General features: G+C 44.3%; 1 protein-coding gene across 1 annotated transcript in view; it reads left to right on the forward strand.

Annotated features, from left to right (window-relative positions):
- Positions 1-15,445, forward strand: part of HUNK (hormonally up-regulated Neu-associated kinase) — an 85,607-nt gene that overhangs the window by 63,970 nt on the left and 6,192 nt on the right. The window contains exons 7-8 of the mRNA XM_019476413.2: positions 5,173-5,341; positions 6,921-7,004. Of these exons, the coding sequence (XP_019331958.2) occupies positions 5,173-5,341; positions 6,921-7,004 (253 nt within the window). The remainder of the gene's footprint in view (positions 1-5,172; positions 5,342-6,920; positions 7,005-15,445) is intronic.

Below are 15,445 nucleotides of genomic sequence, written 5' to 3' on the forward strand. Positions count from 1 at the left end.
TAGGGCTTCTGTTTTTTATTAGCCCATGCACCAAACCTGACCTATCTAAAAGTTGTTATACCATGGCCTGTGCAGCAAAATCCTTTTGAATATTTTTAAGGCTGTATTCAGCCTTCATTTACATCAATGTACATCTGGAGCAACACCACAGAAATCAATTTTCATAGATTTTCTCCAGTTTTTGTCAGTTTGTAATTGGACAGAATAAACCTCCCAATTCTCAGAAAACTACCACTTAACCCCCATGACATCTCTCTCTTACAGTTTTTTTGTAAATTGTATAAATATAGTATACCTCTACTCTTGAGTACCTTATCTGCCCCTTTATTGGTACCACTAAATGCTGCTATCTCAGGAAGCTAGTAGGGGCAGGGAGAAGTGGAAATAATATGGAGAATTAAATTAAAGCGTTCTAATTAAAGCACCCCCCCCAACTCCCAGAGCACATGTATACTTGCCCCACAGCAGAAATACCTTGTGCCTATTCACGTTCTAAAAAAACTCAACTACAAAATGAATGTTAATGAGCACACTGAATAAAGGAAACCTTTGACCAGTCAGGGTTACCCAGGCAAGATTTCGGGTACTATTTAAAATCCTGCTCTGTTCATCCTCATATGAGGTACATGTATTCCCATGTATAAGAGATGTACAAAGTCCCACTTCTGGAGGGAGGTGGGAAAAGTGATATTGCACCTATTAAAACTATAAGTCAGGTTTTAGAAAAATTCATAGATTCATAGAGTCATAGATGTTAGGGTCGGAAGGGACCTCAATAGATCATCGAGTCCGACCCCCTGCATAAGCAGGAAAGAGTGCTGGGTCTAGATGACCCCAGCTAGATGCTCATCTAACCTCCTCTTGAAGACCCCCAGGGTAGGAGAGAGCACCACCTCCCTTGGGAGCCCGTTCCAGACCCTGGCCACTCGAACTGTGAAGAAGTTCTTCCTAATGTCCAATCTAAATCTGCTCTCTGCTAGCTTGTGGCCATTATTTCTTGTAACCCCTGGGGGCGCCTTGGTGAATAAATACTCATCAATTCGCTTCTGTGCCCCCGTGATGAACTTATAGGCGGCCACAAGGTCGCCTCTCAACCTTCTCTTGTGGAGGCTGAAAAGATCCAGTTTCTCTAGTCTATCCTCGTAGGGCTTGGTCTGCAGGCCCTTAACCATACGAGTGGCCCTTCTCTGGACCCTCTCCAGGTTATCCGCATCCCTCTTGAATTGCGGCGCCCAGAATTGCACGCAGTACTCCAACTGCGGTCTGACCAGCGCCCGATAGAGGTGAAGTATCACCTCCTTGGACCTATTCGTCATGCATCTGCTGATGCACGATAAAGTGCCATTGGCTTTTTTGATGGCTTCGTCACACTGCCGACTCATGTTCATCTTGGAGTCCACTAGGACTCCAAGATCCCTTTCCACCTCTGTGCCACCCAGCAGGTCATTCCCTAGGCTGTAGGTGTGCTGGACATTTTTCCTCCCTAGGTGCAGCACTTTGCATTTCTCCTTGTTGAACTGCATTCTGTTGTTTTCTGCCCACTTGTCCAACCTGTCCAGGTCTACCTGCAGCTGTTCCCTGCCCTCCGGCGTGTCCACATCTCCCCATAGCTTTGTGTCATCTGCAAACTTGGACAGAGTACATTTCACTCCCTTGTCCAAGTCACTGATGAAGACATTAAAGAGTATCGGTCCCAGGACCGAGCCCTGCGGGACCCCACTGCCCACACCCTTCCAGGTCGAAACCGACCCATCCACCATGACTCTCTGGGTGCGACCCTCCAGCCAATTCGCCACCCACCGGACTGTGTAGTCATCCAAGTCACAGCCTCTTAACTTGTTCACCAGTATGGGGTGGGATACCGTATCGAAGGCCTTTCTGAAGTCTAAGTATACGACATCCACCCCTCCTCCTGTGTCCAGGCGTTTCGTAACCTGGTCATAAAAAGAAACTAGATTGGTCAGGCACGATCTGCCTGCCACGAACCCGTGCTGGTTTCCCCTCAGCATAATTTGTCCTGCCGGACTCTCACAAATGTGAGCCTTGATAATTTTTTCAAAGACTTTGCCAAGGATGGAGGTGAGACTGACTGGCCTATAGTTGCCTGGGTCCTCCTTCCTCCCCTTTTTGAAAATGGGGACCACGTTGGCCCTTTTCCAGTCCTCCGGGACTTGGCCCGTGCACCACGAGCTTTCAAATATTCCCGCCAGTGGCTCTGCAATGATGTCGGCCAGTGCCTTCAGCACCCTCGGATGGAGCTCATCCGGGCCTGCCGACTTAAAGGCATCCAATTCTTCCAAGTGACTCTGCACCATCTCAGGGTCTACGCATGGAAGTCTGGCGCCTTGCTGCTGCCTCTCTACAACCCCAGTGAGAGACTTGTCGTGCCCCTCGCTTAGGAACACTGAGGCAAAGAACTCGTTGAGGAGTTCAGCCTTGTCCCCCCTGTCTGTCACCAATTGTTTCTGCCCATTTAGCAGGGGTCCTATTCCTCCCTGGGCCTTCCTTTTACTCCCTATATATCTAAAAAACAATTTCTTGTTGTCTTTTACTTGGGTTGCCATCCTCAGCTCCATGGTAGCTTTGGCCCGTCTAACTGCCTCCCTACAAGCACGAGCAGAGAAGGTATATTCGTCTTTGGTGATCTCTCCCTGTTTCCACTTTTTATGTGCTCCCCTTTTGTCCCTTAGGCTGCTCTGGATTTCTCTGGTCAGCCATGGAAGCCTCCTGGCCCCTTTCCCTCTTTTGCCTCGCTCGGGGATCGTCTTGCTTTGTGCCCAAAGGATCGTTTCCTTTAGGCACAGCCACCCTTCTTGGGCTCCCATACCTTCAAAACTCCTACTCTGCAGTGCGTCCTTGACTAATCGCCTGAGTTCATTGAAATCAGCTTTCCTAAAGTCTAGCACTTTCACCCTACTAGTTACCTTACCCACTCGACGTCTTATGGTGTATTCTATTATTAGGTGATCACTGTCCCCCAGATGGCTACCGATCTGGAGGTCCGCTACCATGTCATCTCCTGTTGCCAATACCAGATCCAGTATGGCATTCCCCCTAGTGGGACCGTGTACCTCCTGTGTCAGGTAGAGGTCCTGTACACAGGTTAGAAACCTGCGTGAGTGGTGGGACTTTGCTGTCTGTGACTCCCAGCAGATGTCCGGGTAGTTGAGGTCCCCCGTGACTACCGCCTCTTTAGCTTTTATGGTCTCCGAGAGTTGCCTCAGGAGCCCCGAATCTTTCTTCCCCTTGATGTAGGGGTCTGTAGCAGACCCCTACCACCAAATCCCTTTCTCCTTGCCCCCCATGTAGCCTAACCCACAATCCTTCTACTTCCTCATCCTTGGATTCTGCCTTGATGAGGGTTGATGTATATTGCTCACTGACATAGAGCGCAACCCCTTCCCCTTTCTTCCCCACCCTGTCCTTTCTGTACAATCTATAGCCCTCAATATGTACCGCCCAGTCATGGGATGAATCCCACCAGTTTTCCGTTAGCCCTACTAAGTCATAGGTGTTTAGTGCAAGCAGGAGCGCTAGTTCATCCTGCTTGTTTCCCATGCTCCTAGTATTAGTATATAGGCACTTGAGCCCTGCAACTGGTGCCTTTGCTGCCCTCCCGCTCCGAGTCCCAAGGGGCCCTTTGATTCTTACCTTCTCATTTCTTACCTGTGCCGTAGTGCTGGCCTCCCCATGGCTTTCAGGTTCCCAATGCTCTCTTTCTTCAGGCTGGGCTGTCCTTGTGGGTGCCACATGGTTTGGTGGTCCACAGCTTCCCCCGCCCTCATCTTCCCCTCCCCCCGACAAGCCTAGTTTAAAGCCCGCTGGAGGAGATCTGCCAACCTAGAAGAAAACACACGCTTACCTTTGGGGGACAGGTGAAGCCCATCCCAGCTGAGCATGTCCCTCGTCGTGATGTGCGGGTCGTTGTCCAGGAGGCCGAAGCCTGCCTCGAGACACCACTGCCGAAGCCGCCAGTTGGTCTCTTGGATGCAGTTCTCATGCCGTCTTCCGCGTCCGTTCACTGATAGGATGGAAGAGAATACCACCTGTGCACCGAACTCCTTCAGCACGCCGCTGAACTCAGCAGCTTCCATTAAGGCATCTAGATAAGTGGCAAACAAAGAATATCCTTTTAAAAAAATCAATCCTTTTGACAGCAGTGGGAATTGTTAGGTGTTATGCACATCTGGAATCTGGCCAGTTCGCTTAGCTGTCCAAAGGTGAGCTGAGCTGTTTGGAAAAATCTGTCTTAAAAATGCATGGTAAATGCATAGTTATAGTACCGGCTTCTCCGTTCCATGTTTCAACTGAGAATTCTGCTTGAGAGCACACATGCATGTGCACACATACACAGACACACACACATAATATATAGACGGAACCTATATTTGTACAGTGCTTTCCATCCTGAAGCACTTCTACCAACTTTATGAACTGCTGTGGAAATTTTGCATCTCGCACACTTGTTACTAAATGCACCTTTTACTGAGTTGAAACACTTTAGTTATTTAGTGCAAGGAGCAACACTGCAACAGTTGATAGTAACAGATGAAAAATAGTATAATATCTAACTGAAAGAACAGCATCATTTTAGTAAGCAGAAAAAAAAATAGGTACCTGAGTAAGATTTGAGCTTTTCCCCTACAAAAGCAGTCAGGGGACCTGGAACTATTCCAGTGGTGAGGAACTTGACATTTTTATGTTTTAATAAAACTGTGACATCTCCAGCACCACAGTACCTCTTAACCCCATGCTGGGGCATTCTTTGGCACTTGACTAAGAAGGAAGAATGCCATCCCTTTAATTATCCACCACACTTGTGGCAGCGCCTGCTATCCTATGGCATCTGTCACCTGAAGTACTAACCAGACCTAACCTTTTGTTTATTTTGTCAGATCTGGAGGAGTGGTTTGAGTATAAAAAAGCTCTTCAGGTTAAAGGTATTCTGACTTTAAAGTATCGAGTGCTATTTGTCAGCAGCTAAATAATTCCTTGCTGCTCCTGTTTTCCTAGAGAGCTATCTTTAAAAATATATGAAGTGAGTCATGCAGATGTATAACAGCATTTTAGATATCTAATGCCTACTCTGCAGGTATCCTTATTACTAACAAGCCTCCTAATGCCTCATCAGGAGGACAGTAAGAATAAATTGTTCCATCTCTCTCTGTTTAGAATTCACCTAGAGGATCTCAGCCAAAGCGTGCTGCTCCACATGACAGAAAAGCTTGGCTACAAGAACAGTGATATTATCAACACTGTGCTCTCCAATAGGGCATGCCACACGCTTGCCATCTACTTCCTCCTTAATAAGAAGCTAGAGCGCTATTTGACAAGCCTTCGAGTGAGTATTGCTTGATGTTGAATTTTGAAGCCAAAAAAATAATGCTAAAATGTACAGAAATGTTACCATTCCCTGGCATTCCATTCTGTGACTTTAACTTGGTGAAGTGCAGCCATTGCTCTAAACACTATTTCAAATAAAAACTCCCAAGTTGAGGAAATAATGAGTTTCAGGTCTCAAATACATGGCTTCAAAATTTGGAGAATGGACACAACAGCTCCTGGCAAAGCTGTTCCTTAGAGCAAACAAGACATTGCCATGTATGGCTTTATTTTTGTCTTAGAGCTGTATCAGACTTGAAGTGCTTTGACATAATTCCACTGCTGTTGTAAAGAAACAGCATGTAATATAATGTGATTTGAGGAGAGATGGGGACAGTTTAATAGCCACTGCTTTTCTTTTATTTGTTTTGAAGATAAAGCTTTAAATAAAAGTTGTACTTAAAAATAACATGTATTTAGATTTTGTTTATCTTTGTCTTTTTAATTTCTTTTTGATGCTTTTGGCCCTGGGCATAAAGCATTCACGCCAAATAGGTCTTAAATGTGACCGTAGGTCAAAAATCCAACTGCTCAGTTTTCATAGCAAGCTGCTCACAGTGTAGATCACCATGATGTACCCTGCATTCAGTTTTTGCACAGATCTCTCACTGACATCAATTGAAATTCCACACTGGACAAGAATAGAGTATATGAGAGACTGATGGAGCAATTGCAGCAGAAGGACTTTCCCTCATGCAGATTGTGATTAGGGTTATAGGAGAGTTGGTAGTTGGACTGTGCAAGAAGGCTTGCGCAACATATTTTCTGTTCTCTGTCAGTCCTCTTAGGATCCTGTCTACCTCCTGCTTTCTTCCTGCATTTGTCTTTAGCTTGGACTTCAATGAAGTTCCACTGAAAACAACAAGTGTCTCTTGCTTTCTCATCGAAACAATGCAAACTTTTCTAGCCTACATAGTTGGGAAATGAGTCCAAACACTGCAGCATGCACTGGGATAGCCACTCTGACATATTTTTAATAGGCTTCCTCCCCTTAGCACTACTCTGCAAGTAGAAGAGGGAGCCATCATCCTGTGGTAGCTTCACACTCCTTGTCCAATTTGAAGAGGCTGGAGCCACCAATACTGCTAGCCTAGTGTGGGGCCTAGCTCTCTAGACACACTGTACATAGCTCTCACCTAGCCTATGGCTGACTATTCCCAATCTTAGTCCCAAATCTTAAGTGAAGATGCCTTAAGAGTCTACATTATTGTACATAAGGTGTGGGGCTTTCTGTGCTTTTCCATAATATTTTTTTAGAACCTAGAGGAATTCTTAGTCTGGTGCGTGGCCATTTTGATGATTCAGTTCTCCTCAGAGGATAGTTATATTACAAAGTATATTGATGTTTTAACATTTATGCCTCACTGGTCATTTACAGGTTAACATTAATGACATTTAATTCAGTGGACCAAATTCGCCATTGCTATACAACAGAGCAGTTCCATTGAATACAACACTGAATACGGTCTATTAAGTAGTACTTTATAATCTGTTTGGCTTTCTCTAATTATCTCACCTTGGTTTTTTCCCCTTAACAGAAGTCTGATGGCCAGGACAGTGTTTGCCAAAAGAACCAGCTATACCAGATAGAAAAATACAAGGGAAACAAAGATTCCTACGAGGTAAAGCTCATTCTTATAATGCTTTGAAACTGGACTGAGTTTGAGAATTCCCACTGATTGTGAGCACAACTGATACGTTTCTGACTCTGTAGAAGTGAAAGCACCTTTCAGGAGATACTAACCCAATTCCAAAAATTGGCAGGAAGGTTTGGGCATCTTCATTAGAAAGAAGAGACTGATCTCAGGCTTGTACAGCAAATATTCTTACCTCTGAAAGGTAAAAATAATACCCCCTTCCCCAAAGTGTAAACTTGAAGTGACTCTTAGCTACAATGAAAAAAATAAGATAGGGATGTCTTCATTTGCAGCTGTCTGGGAATACTCATGAAACTGTTAAGTTCATAACAATTGCTAGTTGCTAAAACTGTTCTGTTCCCCCCCAAGTATATCCTGCAGTAATACAGACTGCATGAACCTGCATGAAATTTTTCTAGAAACATTCCAGTTTAAATTAATAAATTAAGCCTTGTAATATCTCCAGTCTCTTCTCCCTTCCACAAGTTGCAAGTGGCTTTCACTTACATTATGCTATCTATGTATATCTTTGAAATTTTGAACATCGTTCAGCCCAGGGGCCGAGGCATGCATATTTAAAGACAGTTGCCACTCCCAGACACAGATAGAAGGAGATGTTATTGGATTGGGCACCCCAGGACATTGTCTGCCTGCAGTGGGGAAATCAACTCCACAGTAGAGAGGCAACTGTGAGAAATGGCTCTTTAGCCAGAGGGGATGCAGGAGCCTCAGGGTGACAAGAAATTTCTAGAGGATTCTGTTGACTCATGAGTGATTAGAATAATGCTGATGAGGGAGGACAGCTACCTTAGGAGGTTTTTTAGAGTTTAGGTAGGATAGAATTGGGGACGTTGAATTTCAGGCTTTGGAGGTTCAAAGACCCCAGCTGTCAGAGTCTGCAGAAAGGCTGAGCTCTGGAAATAATATCAGGACTCTCAGGAGGTGTAGCTAGATGAGAGGGTAAAAAAAACCTTACCGTTTTGTTTTTCTGTCTTCAAACCTGTGGTCATATTTGCTTGTTTAATTTATCTCTCCTACATAATAGATCCTTTTGTTTTGTCTCCTAGCTGATGGCCTACGGAAAGAGTGATTTCTATGCAGGTTATATTTCAAGCTAGTCCTTTCTACGGAAAGGGAGACCTAAATTTTTTTTCACAAACCAATAAGGAGGCCACCAGTTCCTGCAGCTGCAGGGTCCAGTATAAGGGCAGTGCAGCTAAGGTTTGTAGGGGAAGGAATTATCCCAGGGCAACCTCAGTCCGTCCCTGGGGACAAGTGGCCTCACAGTGAGGAGAAACTTAGGACTCTGCGGGTCCCCCATGGACAGGTTTGTCACAATGATGGTATTAAAAATGGTTTCCCAAGCCAAAGTTCTTTGATCAGATTGATATTGCAACTGTGTTTGTTTATTTGTTTTAAAGTGCATTTGCTGATTTAACAGATAGTTTGAATTGCAAGCCAGATGGAAGTATCAAGGCAAAGCATATATCACACTATTTATATAAAAGGAAAATAATTTTTTTTAAATGTATCAGCTGTGAATTGACTGAGGGAATATAATATTTCAAGAAGTACTTTAGTAATTTGTTTCAAACTCTTTCCCTGCCTGACTGTTACCCTCAAACACATGCTGTGTATCTCCTCGTTGAAGTCAACAGGAATCACATGCATGTCTGAAGACTAAGTAGAGTGAAATTTTTCCCTATGCATACCTGGACCCCTGATAGTCACTGCTATGTATATATTTCTAAGATACAGATTTAGCCTTATTTTATTGAGTACCTCCTGTACATCTGCATGTATAATAATGTATTATATATATAAATACCCACGTGCATAGAAAACTTATCTGGCAAATAGTGCCATGACAGAAATATACAGATTGATTTGGTGCAGCCCTAAAACAATGCATGCAGCCCTATAAAAATAACTAACTAAGGAACTGGTGCTTAACTTTTACAAGGAAAATTAAAAACTAGCAATGGCACCAAATGAGCCTTATTTTGTCTGTATAGATTGTCAGGGTTAGGGATGCAGTTCATTAGTTCTTCTAAGCCCTGCCCTGCACGTAGAGATTTTAGACCATTGGATACAAATCATACCACACAGTGGGTGCGCTACGATAGTCATAGCAGTACAACTCCTGGTGTGGATACTGCTGTAGTTAGTCCCTGTTCCTGTGTGGGACCTATATTAAGCACCTTTCCATCAGCGTAGCAACATTCATAGAGTTATTGTGCTGCATTTATTATACCAGGGCAGGTAAAGCTTTACAGCTGTTGTGTGCAATTATACCCTAAAATGTTGTTGCAGCATGTTTGGAAGACATTCATGATAGATTGCTGGTTTCTCCTTGGAAATTATTACACCTCATAAATATAAAAAGCAGGCTTAATGTCACGGGTACAACCTGGAAATGGGAGGCATTGGGATCACCATGCTACAATGGCTATGAGCTGAGAGTCCAGAGCAGAAGGATCAAAGCAGAGGATACACGCTGGGAAAAGGTTCAGACAGGGACAATAGAGGAAAAGCTGGGAGCCAAAGATCATGGAGCAGCCAGGAATCAGGAGCTCTGAGAACAGATTGTGAACCAGGAGCACTGGGGCTAGATAGAAGGGAATCTGTCTCAGTGGAAGCTGTCAAAGCATTATAAGGGCTACTGTGTATAGGCAGCAGCCACACCAAATACTCTAATGGGAGCCATCAGCCAGTCCCATCCAGGCTATCAGGGCTGATTGGGGCTAGGCTGAACAGCACATAGACAGACTCCTGACAATTATAATAAAGGAAGAAGATGAAACAAATGCTAGTATTCTTGATTCCAATGAGAGTTACGGTCTAAGGCTCCAAGCCTACAAAAAATGATGCAGATGTTATTTCTGTGCTTGTTCTGTGTCAAACAAGGCCTGATCCTGATTTGGGGGCCAGTGGGCACCATTGCAATACAGATCTACAATATTACAGAAGAGAAAATGAACTACTAGTGCACTCGCACATAAAGAGAAATCATTCAGGAATAACTTCTCTGACAAGGTTCCACCAAAAGAACATTCCTGTCTGTTCATTTCTTCTGCCGTAGCTTTTGTCTCTTTGAGTCTCACTGAGTCTCTCAGGCTATGTAGCTTTGAAGACCTGACACCTACATGCAGCACTGTCCCTAGACTCCTGGCTGTTCTGGGGGAACTTTGTGTCAGGCCCCGCTTCACCAGAGATTATGATAATAATAATTGGACAATGGAAAAAAAATGACCATTTTTGGGCCCCCTTTCTGTCTGGGCCCCGAGTGGCCGCCCAGTTCGCCCATGTCTGTGTCTGGCCCTGCCTACACCTGATCTCCCTTTATTCATCTCTTTGAGGAATTTTCCACTCTCCAATTCACAGACCCCTGCCAAGAGGTTGGTGAAATTAGCTTCAGCTTGGATATGGCCAAGCTGTTGTCTGCAAATACACTCTTTTAAATGGGAACCATCAAGATTTAATGACCTGCTGTTGTCGATGGTCCAGGGGAGACATGACACTTCACGGATTCAATGCGACACCGGAACATTCAGTGATCGGGAGATTTCATAACCTTAGTCTCAGCTGCTAAGATGAACACGGATTCACCAAATCATCACCCAGCACCAAACAAAGTTAGGTGCACTGGTCCCTAGCTAAACAATGCCTTGTGCATGTATCTGCATGTTGCCATGGAGACTGTGCAGACACATTTCTGTAGGTTCTGTAGCAGCTGGCGGAGATCTTTCCACATCCCTCTAATGTACAGAATGCAAATGAACCTGACCATGGATTTGGTGGTTCCACACCATTAGCTCCGCAGATTGCAGAAGTATTGGAATAAGGAACTAGCAGCAGGCTTAGCAAGCTTCCCCTCTCTCATAGAGCTTGCTAGAAGGGGACGTTTGCATGAGCTCTGTGGTGCTAGCGCTGAGATTTCTGTGAGATGCAAGGCAATGTATTTTCTGTACTCGTGATATTTGTAAAAGCTTGCTTCAATTTAGTAATTCAGGAGAGGTATAAGGAAAAGCAATTGCAGATGGGACTAGGGGACTAGTAATTCAGGAGAGGGGAACAGTAATGGTAAACTGAAAGTGCCCCATGTGAAGGATCCAGGAATGCTAGACTGGGGCTGACATGTAAAGGGAGCTGAAAGACTCTGATTGAGGTACCAGGAGCTAGTGTCACCTGGTCCTACTATAACAGTAAGGTATTGACAACGTAACTACCCATTATCTTCTTTTTGATCCTATTGCTGGGGTTAGCCTAGTTTGTATGATTGGTGTCAGGACAGGAAATGGTATAGAATGAGGTAATGTCAAATCTTTCTAAGTACGATGTACTGGTATGGCTTATTCATAATGTGAGCTGGATACATACAGTCTGTTGAAGACTGAATATTGATAGCTCTTCTGAAGGAAATCTTCCTTACTTTTTAAAACACAATGGCACTTGGTACCTTGGGACTTTGCAGGTTTTTGGGTGTTGGGGGTTTTTGGTTTTGGACTTTTTTTCTTCTGGAGAAAGTAACCCTTGTAAACTGTGTAAAATGAGTAAGAAACCCTTCGCACCATCTATCCAGGGTGAAATATTTCATTGATAGCACAGGAGATGTGACTTTCCTTTCCACCTGGGTAATTGCATCTGCACGATATGACTGTGTTGTTCTTTCTTGTAAAATATTACAGCAGCATGAGAGTGCTGCGCGGTCATGTGGACTACGTTCCAGAGCAGACCAATGGATAGTTCTGGTTTAGCTCTGCCTCATGCAATCATGAAACTAAAAATAGCTGTAGTTTCAAAGTGCCGTGCCATCTCAACCAAAATGCAGATGCTGTCGTCATTCAACTGAAAGAGTGCAGTCTTGATTGTTTCTTCTTGCCTTGAGATACTTGCCATTCAGACCTTTAAAAATAGGTCTGAGCATTTTATTATTATAATTATTATTTATAGAGGAGATTATACATTGAGATTATACTTACTGTGGGAGTGCCTAAGGGCCAGCCACATATAGGGCTATACTGTGCCTAGTACTGGACAGACGCAAGAGTAGCCAGCAGTCCTTGTCCCATAAAGCTTGCAGTCCAAATAGACAAGACAGATGCAGGTTGGGTGAAGTGATAAAACAAGGCAGAAGATGTCATGTTACTTCCATGATTATTTTTTCCAAGTGGGTATAGTTAGGAACAGGTAGGTTAAATAGAAAGAAAAGTAAAAAGAGATAGGAAATTGCAGAGAAGGGGTGAAGGTGACAGGGCTGGGGAGAAGAGGGTAAGAGAAGTAGGTGGGAGGTAAAGCTAGGGGGAAGAGACTGAAAGATGGGGGAGTGGTAGGGGAAAAAAAACACAACAATTTGCAATGAAAGCAGTCAAAAGTTTTCTGTGGGTACATGAGCTGCCCACTGCATAGTTGTTACTGCGCAGTCATTTAGTATTTGCATAGCCAAGTAACCAGTGTTATTGCGCAGTAGTGTCCTAGCATGGTTGCCTAGTAATGCTTACTGTGCAGTAGCTTGTTACTACTGCGCAGTAGCATTGCATCATGGTTTGTGCCTGGCAACACTACTGCGCAGTAGTAATGTGCTACTGCGCAGTAAATGTCTTGTGTAGATGTGGCCTAATTGCCCTAAATCCCTGACTTAGCTGCTTCTGTAGCTACCCCTCCTGGGTGGAGTCTCTGGCTATCTCTTCTCAAATTTCCCAACATGGTAGGGGCAAGGGTGAAGGGAAGACACCAGAGTGGGTATTATCCCTTGCACACTTGTGGGTCTGGGGTCTGATATTTTACAGATATAAAAGAAATATTTGTTTCAAATAATTTACAAAGTAGACAGAATGAGACAGACATGCAGTTAAAACCACGTGCAGTGTTCTGACAATGTAAGGGTTAATCCAGTCATCTGCACAGTAAGGCTGTGTGAAACTTTGGTCCCTGACTCGATTTGGCGGAGATTTGGCCCGATTCAGTGGCCAAATCTCTGAATCTAAATCGAATCAGAGGACCCTTGAATCTTTCCGAATCGATTTGAAAAGATTCAGCGATTCAGACATAGACACAGCTTTAAATGTTTTTTCTATATACCTCTAGGTAGCAGGTAGCTTGTGAACACTGCGATGCTGGGGCGCGTGGAGTGCCCCACAGAAGCATGGGGGCTCCCCAGTGTGCTCGGCAGCAGACCCGGAAGTGGACCAGAAGCACTTCCAGTCGACTTCCGGGGCTGCAGGGAGCATGCTGGGGGGCCCCCATTGCCTCCCCCCAGCTCAGCGATTGGTGCCTCCTGGGTCTGGGGGGGGCACCTGGGGCCCCCCTGTGGCCAGTCACCAAGCTGGGGAGGCACGGAGAGGTTCCCCTGCGCACTCCCTGGTGGACCCAGAAGTGGACCAGAAGTACTTCTGGTCCACTTCCAGGTTTGCAGCCGTGCATGTAGAGGGACGCTACGTGCTTCTGTGGGACGCTCCATGTGCCCCAGCATCGCAGTATTCACAAGCCGCACTGGTAACTCAAGGTATGTAGGGAAAACTTTTAAAGCTGTGTCTATGTCCGAATTGCTGATTCTCCGAATCGGCATCAAATCTTCAGATTCGGCTGAATTGAATTGGGGACGGTGATCTGAATTGACGAATCGAATCACTGTACCTGATTCGGGCCGAATCTGAATCGGATAGGGCCCGCTTCACCCACCCCTACTGCAAAGCCTAAGAGCAGTTTTGCTGCTCAATAGAGATCTCCAGAGATTCTAAGAAAGCTGTCTTCTCCACTACTAGAAACACCTTTGTAGCTTTTTATATGAGGTTGTAAAGTCTAAAGGGCACTGTTCTTCTCTAACTCACTGGAGCCCTTCCTCATGAATATTTAATCTTCCAAAGTACAAAGATCTGTGAAGAGAGAAGAAATTGGGAGCTCCTCCTTATGGTCCATGTGTGGTGACAATAAAGTATCGAAGCCATGAGAACTACCAAGAATGTCATAACATGTAATAGTCTCAAACCTGTTAGTTATCATAGTCCGTTGCAATCTGAAATGAACATCTGCCTGTTCACCCAAACTAGTTTTCCTATCTTACACACACACACACACACACACACACACACACACACACACACACACTGATTTGTCACTGTCAGATAGCCAGTGAATACCCATTATTGTAAGATGAGTGAGCCCCTTGTTAGTTAATATTTTTGTCTATCAAGACAGTATAAAATTGGTTCTCATCCTCGTTAGACTCAAGGCACCCTTCAGAAAATGCCACTTCTCAGCTTGTACCATAATAGAGCGATATTCCTTTGCAAAGAACTCAGAAAGACCCCAGCAGGTCAGCATGTTAATGATACTGTGGATTCCTATTTGAAATCTCTGGGTTTGTCTTGTGAAATGTATTTAGCTGTGTGCACCCCTAACAATGGTGATATCCCATGGCACCCTTAAAAAGGATCTAACAGCTCTTCGGTGCTGTGGCACTCTGGTTGAGAACTCCTTCATTATTCCCAGACAGAATGGCAGGAAAGAGCTCTAAAGCATAATTAAACAGGAAGACTTCGAATAACAAAGATTTTTTCAATAAGATACTACAAAGAGAGAAAGAGAACAATGCAAAGAGTGTTGCTTTATACAACCTTTTTTTTTTCAGCCTGCAGCCAGGTCCAAAATTGTACCAGGAAAATCTTCCTAGGAAAGCAGCAGATTCTGACAGCCTTTGAATTGCTTCTAAATGTGAATTGCAAATGTGAGGCTGATTTTCAGACATAAGTTAGAGCCTTCAGCTCCCACTGAAATTAGTGGAAGCTGAAAGTGCCCTGTACCTTGCAGAAGCCCCCTTCATTAAAAATTGCTAACACCTTTACATTTTAAAAACAAATTAGAAGAAAACCATATTCTTTCTGACATTGTCCTGTGCACAGGGTGTACCTTTTTCCTATTACCATTTGACCTAAATTCTTGTTTTAAGATGTACAGGTTTATAGCCAACACCCAAATCACATACCAAGAAGCAGACAGATAGACAAAATTCATTTTCTCACTGTGCACCACTCACATCTGTATGGTCCTGCTTGCTAAACAGCTGTAAAATACTACCAGATCTGAATGATGGCCCTTTACACCCAAGGGGACATGACAATACAAGGTGACAGGCAGTGTAGACTGAGACTCTGGTATGGACCGACAGAACCATTACACCAAATGAGAAGTAGGTGGAGGGGCGGCAGTTCAAGCAAATCCATTGGGTCTATCTGCTCCATGTTCTGCTCTGTCCTACTGTAAATGAAAGCTAAACCACAGTCATTTAGCAGCCTTTTCATCTTGGCATAAACTGTCACAGTTCAGCTTTGCTTACATTTCAGAACAGCAGTGGATCCACTAAACAATTACAGTGGATCAGGTGACACACATTCATAAGCAAAAAGACACCCCTTCCCCCGCTTCTG

The sequence above is a fragment of the Alligator mississippiensis genome, chromosome 1, assembly GCF_030867095.1.
Source record: "Alligator mississippiensis isolate rAllMis1 chromosome 1, rAllMis1, whole genome shotgun sequence".
Lineage (NCBI taxonomy): Eukaryota > Metazoa > Chordata > Crocodylia > Alligatoridae > Alligator > Alligator mississippiensis.